Below are 8993 nucleotides of genomic sequence, written 5' to 3'. Positions count from 1 at the left end.
TTATCCGCTCTTTCATCCGACTTATACTTTACAAGTATTATCATGATTGAAACACATGCCATAGTAACCAAAGATTTAGTAACTCAAATGATTTTATTATTCGGTATGACCGGTTGAGCCATCCCGGTTCTAATATGATGCGCAAAATAATTGAGAGTTCACATGAACACTCTTTGAAGAACCAAAAGATTCTTCAATTTAAAGAATTCTCTTGTGCTACATGTTCTCAAGGCAAATTAATTACTAGACCATCAGTAATCAAAGTGAAAAATAATTCCCCAATATTTTTATAACGTATACAGGGTGATATATGTGGGCTCATGCACCCGTCATGTGGACCATTTAAATATTATATGGTTTTAATGGATGCATCTACAAGATGATCACATGTATGCCTATTATTAACTCGTAATATGGCATTTGCGAGATTACTTGCTCAAATAATCAAGTTAAGAGCACAATTTCCAGATTATGCAGACAATTTGTCTTGATAATGCTGGTGAGTTCACATCTCAAGCATTTAATGATTATTGTATTTCCACTGGGATAACAGTCGAGCATCCAGTTGCTCATGTTCATACTCAAAATAGTTTAGCGGAATCATTGATTAAACGTCTCCAATTAATTGCTAGGCCAATGCTTATGAGAACAAAACTTCCCATTTTATTATGGGGTCATGCTATTTTGCATGCAGCAAGTCTTGTGCGGTTCAGATCCGCAAGTTATCATAAAGTCTCTCCATTACAATTGGCTTTTTGGTTAGGAGCCAAATATTTTCCATCTAAAAATATTTGGATGTGCAGTATATGTTCCAATTGCTTCGTCACAACGCACAAAGATGGGACCCCAAAGAAGATTGGGGATATATGTTGGGTATGAATCTCCTTCTATCATAAAATATTTGGAACCTATGACTGGAGATTTATTCACTGCAAGATTTGCTGATTGTCATTTTGATGAATCAGTATACCCAGCATTAGGGGGAGAAAATAAGTAGCTGAAAAGGGAAATAGATTGGAATGCATTATCATTATCTCATTTAGATCCTCGTATAAATAAATGTGAATTGAAAGTTCAAAAGATAATTCATTTGCAAAATAATACAAATCAATTGCCAGATGCATTCACTAACCTATCAAGAGTTACTAAATCTCATATTCCAACTGTTAATGCTCCAATTTGAGTTGATGTCCGAGTAGGATAATTAATTAATGCAAATGAGTCTAAACCATATTTAAAACGTGGTAGACCAATCAGTTCCAAAGATAAAAATCCTTGAAAAAGAAAAGAAACAAACAATCAAGATGGTCATGATATGAAAGAACCTGCTCAAGAAGAGCGAGGAGACATAACAATTGATAAGACCTTGGAAGAGGTTAAGGCGCCTGGAAATGATAAAGAAATTTTAATAAATTATGTCTCATCAGGAAAAATATGGAATTGAAATAATGTAATTATCAACAATAGTTTTGCTTATAATGTTGCTATTGAAATAATGCAACAAAATGAGGATCTTGAACCAAAATTTGTCGATGAATGTAGAAAGAGGAATAATTGGCCAAAATGGAAAAATGCAATTCAAGTTGAATTAGCTTCGCTTGAAAAACACAATGTTTTTGGACCAATAGTCCGAACACTTGAATGTATAAAACCAATGGGTACAAATGAGTCTTTGTATGAAAAAAAATGAGAAAAATAAAGTCGTAAGATAAGCACGACTTGTGGCACAAGAATTTTCGAAATGACCCAGCATTGATTATATGGAAACATATTCTCTTGTGGTGGATGCAATCACTTTCAGGTATCTTATAAATCTGGCAGTTCATAAAAAACTTGGCATGCATCTGATAGATGTCGTTATAGCCTATTTATATGGTTCTCTGGATAACAATATTTTTATGAAAATTTCTGAAGGATTTAAAATGCCTGAAATATATAAAGATTCTTGAAAAACTTATTCAATAAAACTTCAAAAATCTTTATACGGGCTGAAACAATCAGGGTGAATATGGTACAATCGTCTTAGTGAATATTTGCTAAAAGAAGGATATAAAAATGATCCAATTTTCCCTTATGTCTTTATGAAAAGGTCTAGATCTAAATTTTTCATAATAGCCGTATATGTTGATGATTTAAATATTATCGGAACTCCTGAAGAACTTTCAAAAGTAGTAAAATGTCTAAAAAAGGAATTCGAAATGAAAGATCTCGGAAAGATAAAATTTTGTCTTAGTCTACAAATTGAACATTTTGCAAATGAGATATTTGTTCATCAATCAGCATATACAAAAAATATTTTAAGGAGATTTTACATGGATAAAACACACCCACTGAGTACCCCAATGGTCGTGTGATCTCTTGATGTTAATAAAGATCCATTTCGACCTCATGAAAATGATGAAGAGATTGTTGGTGCTAAAATACCATACCTTAGTGCAATTGGTGCATTAATACATCTTGCCAACAATTCTAGACCAGATATAGTTTTCTCAGTAAACTTGTTAGCAAGATTTAGTTCTTCCCCAATGCGAAGACATTGGAATGGAATTAAGCATATATTCAGATACCTCCGAGGGACCACAGATATAGAATTATTTTACTCAAATGAATCTACGTCAGAATTGATTGGTTATGCAGATGCAGGATATTTGTTTGAACCCCAATAAAGGTCGATCGCAGACGAGCTACTTATTTACATGTGATAGTACAACTATATCATTGCGTTCAACATAGAAAACTATGGTTGCTACTTCTTCAAATCATGCAGAGATAATATAGTCATTCATGAAGTAAGTCGAGAATGTGTTTGGTTAAGATCAATAACTAAACACATTCAAGAAACATGTGGCCTTTCTTTGACAAAAGACGCTCCAACAATATTGTATGAAGACAATGCTACATGTATAGTTCAATTAAAGGAAGGGTACATCAAAGGAGACAGAACTAAACATATTTCACCAAAATTCTTCTTTACTCATGATCTTCAAAAGAAAGGTGAAATAGATGTTCAACAAGTGCGTTCAAGTGATAATTTAGCAGATATATTTACCAAGGCATTGCCAACTTCAATCTTTGATAAATTGAGATACAAGATTGGAATGTGTCATCTTCGAGATGTTAAATGATGTCTTTATCAGGGGGAGAATGATACGCGCTGCACTCTTTTTCTCTTAGTTTAGATTTTGTCCCACTAGGTTTTCCTAGCAAGGTTTTTAATGAGGCAGCACTCTAGGCGTATTACCAGATGTGTGTACTCTTTTTTCTTCACTAGGCTTTTTTCCACTGGGTTTTTCCTAGTAAGATTTTAACGAGGCACAATATTTATGGATGTTCAAAATAACTATGTATATTATTTCTTGTAAAGTTTTTTTTTTACACGTGAACATCCATGGGGGAGTGTTAGGAAATGAATGTCTTTTTATAAGTGGGACCCACCCACTTGATAAGCTGACAACTTGGGCAAATTGCCCTCTTCTTCTTGTGCCTATATAATAGGCAAAATTTTATGAAATGAAAATGAGAAGATACAGAGAACACACGCAATACTTTCATTTCCTCTCAATCTCTCTTTCTCTCACCATATATATCTCTTTTAATTAATTTGCTAAGTTAGTTTCTTTTATAATATATTTTAATTAAATTAATCATAAAAACTAAAATTACATAATTTTTAAGAACATCATTAAATTTATATTTGACAAAAAGATAAATATTATAAATATAATATCATAAAATTAATAAAACATTTGACAAAAAAGATAATGTATCAATTCTAACTAAAAATGAATGACTTGCAATGTGAAATATCAAGTTAATATTATTAAAATAAATAATTTAGAACTAAAAATATATCATAAGTTAAAAATTCAAACAGAAGAGCTAACATAATAATCTTATTTCAAAGTTCAACATAACGTACATATATATAATTCAAAAGAAAAATAAAACATAAGTCTATAACCTTATTCAACAAAGAATTCTACTTTGATTTAGAAATGAAATTAGAATACTAAGAAAATTATGCTAAATAAAACAATAAACATAAAATTAAATTAAAAAATAGATAATATGAACAATTGCAAAATATTTTTTTAAAAAAATATTAGAATAATAAAAATAAAAAAGAATTTAAAATAATAGAAATAAAGAAAGAATTAAAACAAAAAAATATAAATATAAATGAAAGAAAGAAATTAAAAAATAATCAACTTGTAATTATACTATGTAATTACCAACAATTCAAAGCTTCCCCCAAGAATTGGCGAGTGTAATTACCCACTGCCAATTACACTCAATAATTATCTGGTCAACCAAATATGTCAAACTGTGTAATTATACCTAATTACCACAAATCCAATTCTCAGGATGGCTTTCTAAACAAGCACTAAGAGAATTCAACTTTTATAAATATAGATTATACCAAGCTTCTGTTTCAAGTAAAGGAATCCAAACCTTTATATTTGTCACACATTTTTTATTTTTGACTTATTATAGAAATTAAGCAAGAGGTATCATATGAAACCTCCCTTACTTGAATGTCGCTCCACCACTTGTGTGCATGCAAGCTAGTTAAGCTTGAGCACTAGAGACCAGCAGGATCAAATGTCACAATAGATTTACCCACGGAAATAAGAAGTTTTGATCCGAAAAGGATAATATCAACTACTTGAAGCCATCCGATGCATTTGGAAGCGAAATGATATAGCCATATATGGTCTCTAGATTGTTAGGCAACAAGACGTTGTAACACTAAGTGATTATTGATCGACTGACCAAGTCGTCTCATAACATGCTGATTAGTATTAAAAGTCGAAAATGGATTTAGTGACTCCCATCAGTTTTCTTTTTTGAAGAGCGATCTGGGTTTAATCAATATAAATTACTCCTTGATATTTTTGCCTTAGTTTCAATAAATTACTCGTCTCAATATATCTTTTTTAATTGATTGTTCTTTTTTCAGTATTTTTATTGCATATGGAATTTTGAATGAAACATGTATAACACAGTAAATTTGGATTATTTTGTGTAGTATTCAATTATCTCAGTAGATAACAATATTATCCCTCATTCAACCCACTTTTTACCCATATCAAATATAGACAGACCGAATACTTTATCCATTTTGTCTAACCCGTCTGTTTGTCAGCACTTTCCCTTGCCCAGATGTTCGCCTTTCTAAGTCAAGTAATGGTGACCCACCGAAGCAAAGACTGGAGCTTAGTGATGCCTCCAGTTAAAAGAATAGAATAACCAATAGCCAATACATCTCCAGGCTTTCTCATCCCATTTTGAACAGAGCTATGTTAACATCAGGTTCTGAAGTTGGAAGAAATCCACCCTTAGGCTGTCTGTACTTGGCTCATAAAACCCTTTAGTTCATTTCATCATCCTTCACCCAGAGCCAGCAAACTGCTCTCCTGTCTGAAAGAAACTCAAAACAATCACTACTATCTTTCAACTTATTTCGTATCTCTAACTCAACTTGATAAATACATCCATTCATACTTAATTGCCAACATCATTGTCGTTACATCTAATCCCATGACATTTGGTTCGTTTAATTCAACTCCTGCTCTCCTAATGGTCAAGCCCTTTTGTTGTCTACGTAGGTTTGGTGACTGATGAACCAGATTTTCTTACATTGCACTGTAAACATCAGAATCACACAACAGGTCATATCTGATATAAGGAAAATATTTAACTATTTCCATGTGTCCTGTTAAGTGAATCAAACATTCATAAATCTGATCCATCTGAGGATGTGTCTTGTCTTTAACAATAAACTCAAAAAAAATCCCATTTACTTCAATGGAGCTGCAACCAGGTATTTTTTCTAATCCTCTTTCACCCATCATCTTCCTCACATCTCGTGCCCTATGCTGCATATTTGCTTCAACATACATGTTAGCAAGTAAGACATAAGTTCCACTATCACCAGGATCCAATTCAAGAAGTTTCAGAGCTGCCTTTTCCCCCATCTCAATGTTCCCATGAACTTGACAAGCAAAAAACAATGCTCCCCATACTGAAGCATTAGCCTCCGTTGGCACTCCCCGTACAAGCTCATAAGCTTCTTCCAAGAGCCCTGCCCTGCCCAAAAGGTCCACCATGCAAGAGTAATGTTTAGATTTAGGGGGGATTTTGAACTTTGTGCTCATTTGAACAAAAATCTTTCGCCCTTCTTCAACCAAACCTCCATGACAACAAGCTGACAAGACCCCAAGAAATGTGATATCATCTGGTCTCAGGCCACTGTCAACCATCTTTAAAAAATATGATAGAGCATCATGTCCATTTCCATGATGTGCTAAGGCACCAATTGCAGCTGTCCAAGTGAATGAGTTTCTGATGGGCATCTCATGAAAAACCTGAAGCGTTTTTTCAATGTTACCGCATTTGGCATACATATCAACAAGTGCAGTTCCCAGAGAAACAGTTAAACAAAGCTTATGTTTTTTGATGTAGTGGTGAATCCAAATCCCAATATCAAGTGCTCCAAGTTCTGCGCAAGCTGATAGACAACTAACCATTGTCACTTCATCGGGTTTTATATTCATCGTTTGCATTTCCTGAAACAAAACCAATGCCTCGTTACTGCGCTTAGCTTGGACATAACCTCCAATCAAGGCATTCCACTGTACTATAGCTCTCTCCGGCATCTCGTTGAAAAGTCTCCTTGCATCATCCAAACGCCCAAATTTAGCAAACCCACTAATCATTATAGTCCAACTTACCATAGTCCTCTCATCCATCGTATCAAACAAAGCCTTTGCTTCATTTAGACTCCCATTCTTCATATACATGTCCATGAGTGCATTGCAAAGTGGTACACTAAAATATAAACACTTGTCCCTAAAATAGCTATGTAACTTCCTCCCAAGCTCCAAATTCTCGAGCTGAGCACATGCCCCTACCATCCCTATGATAGTAACTTCATCAGGCTCCACAGATGCCATTTTCATCTTCTCAAATACCATCAACGCTTCCCTCGATCTCCCACTCCTAACATAACCATTAATCATTGAATTCCAAGAAACTAGGTCCCTCACAGAGCTATCATCAAACACCTTATATGCATCCTCCAAGAATCCACAAGAAACCAAACAATGAATCACTGCATTATGCACAAACACATCTTGATCATAACCAATCCTGAAAACATGCACAAGAATCTCTTGACCCATATAATACAAACCCAATCTAGAACATATCTTAAATAACAAAGGGAAAGTATGATTATCAGGCTTCAAACAACTACATTCATTCTCTGTTGTCATAAGCATCCGTTTGTACAAAAAGAATGCATCAATTGGGGTTTCACTTTCACAGCAACCCCTTATACCCATATTCCAAGAAAATGTATTTGGATTTTCCATATTATACAATATTTTTTTACAATAATCAAGATTACCCTTTTCTGAAAGAGCACAAAAGGCTATTAAACGACTTGAAGCAAACCCATTTGAGAAAATGCCAGTGAGAATCATTTGTGAGTGGATTTGTTTGAGTTGGGTCATGTATTTGCATTTGGCTTCTAAAAGAGAAAGCAGTGGATTGGTTTGGACAAAAATATGATTTGTCCTCCATTTGAATTGGGATTTGGTTTTGTAATGGGGTAATTTAGAAGAAGAAGAAGAAATGGTTTTGGAGAGAAGTTTTATACAATGGTGAAGTGATGTGTAGCTGAAGGATGGAGAGATGATATGCATCTTTCTCTTGGAAAGAAAATAACTTTAGCCATAGGCAGCTGTTGGTAACAGAATAATGAAAAAGGCTTGTACCGTTATAAATATACTACCTTAACAATTAATTAGACGGAGGAAATAAGGGAGAAGAAAGGAGAAAACATAAGAGAAATGATAGTTTTTCTTTTCAATATCTATATATTTTGTATATGTGCGTTCTTGCCTATTTATAGGCATATTATGAAGACCAAATACCAAGTGGGCAAGTTGCCCACTTAAAAATGGGGCCCACTTGGAAATAAATGGACATATTGCTGGATGAAAAAGACATCCAATTTGCAATACTCCCCCTTGGATGTCTTACGTAAAGAAAACTTTACTAAACATAATATACATATTTATCGTGAACATTCATAAATCTTGTGTCTACATATCTGGTAATACGCTTTGATTGCTGCCTCATTAAAAACCTTACCAGGAAAACCCAGTGGGACAAAATCTTGGTTAAGGAAAAAAGAGTGCAGCGCGTATTTACTCCCCCTGATGAAAGCTTCATTTGATATTTTGGAGACGGCGCATTCCAACCTTATGCCAGCTTCTCAAAAGTTGATGTTGGTAATGCCTTTGTGAATAAATCTGCAAGATTATCACTTGAACGAACTTGTTGTACATCAATTTCCCCATTCTTCTGAAGATCATGTGTGAAGAATAATTTTGGTGAAATGTGTTTCGTTCTGTCTCCTTTTATGAAGCCACCTTTCAATTGAGCTATGCACGCGGCATTGTCTTCGAATATAATTGTGGGTATTTTAACATTATTTTCTAGACCACATCTTTCTTTGATGAACTGTATCATCGATCTCAACCACACACATTCTCTACTTGCTTCATGAATTGCTATTATTTCAGCATGATTTGAAGAAGTAGCAATAATGGACTGTTTTGTAGATCGACATGATATAGCAGTCCCTCCGTGTGTACACAGATAACCTGTCTGAGATCGAGCTTTATGTGGGTCTGATAAATAACCTGTATCTGCATAACCAATAAGGTCTGCGCAACCTTTGTTAGTATAAAACAAACTCATATCAATAGTACCCTTCAGGTATCGCAAAATATGTTTGATACCGTTCCAATGCCTTCGCGTTGGGGATGAACTATACCTTGCTAACAAATTAACAGAAAATGTTATGTCAGGTCTAGTTGCGTTAGCAAGATACATAAGTGCACCAATAGCACTGAGATATGGTACTTCAGGACCAAGAATTTCTTCATCCTCTTCTGGAGGTCGAAATTGATCTTTTTCCA

General features: G+C 34.2%; 1 protein-coding gene across 2 annotated transcripts; it reads right to left on the bottom strand.

Moving 5' to 3' along the window:
* Positions 1-5016: 5016 nt before the first annotated feature.
* LOC129904657 (pentatricopeptide repeat-containing protein At2g22410, mitochondrial) lies at positions 5017-7811 on the bottom strand. 2 transcript variants are annotated; one of them, XM_055980234.1, is made up of 2 exons: positions 7412-7811; positions 5017-7114 (listed from the first exon to the last, which is right to left on the bottom strand). In XM_055980234.1, exons 1-2 carry the CDS (start codon positions 7707-7709, stop codon positions 5637-5639), a joined length of 1776 nt encoding a protein of 591 aa, XP_055836209.1. In that variant the 5' UTR covers positions 7710-7811; the 3' UTR covers positions 5017-5636. The 2 variants fall into 2 exon arrangements, with proteins under 2 accessions (XP_055836209.1, XP_055836208.1); XM_055980233.1 differs by having other exon boundaries at positions 5017-7811.
* Between the last annotated feature and the right edge of the window lie 1182 nt (positions 7812-8993).

Source organism: Solanum dulcamara, chromosome 9, assembly GCF_947179165.1.
Source record: "Solanum dulcamara chromosome 9, daSolDulc1.2, whole genome shotgun sequence".
Classification (NCBI taxonomy): Eukaryota; Viridiplantae; Streptophyta; class Magnoliopsida; order Solanales; family Solanaceae; genus Solanum; species Solanum dulcamara.
The sequence above is the reverse complement of the archived record's forward strand: the minus strand, read 5'-3'. Positions and strand labels throughout refer to the sequence as shown.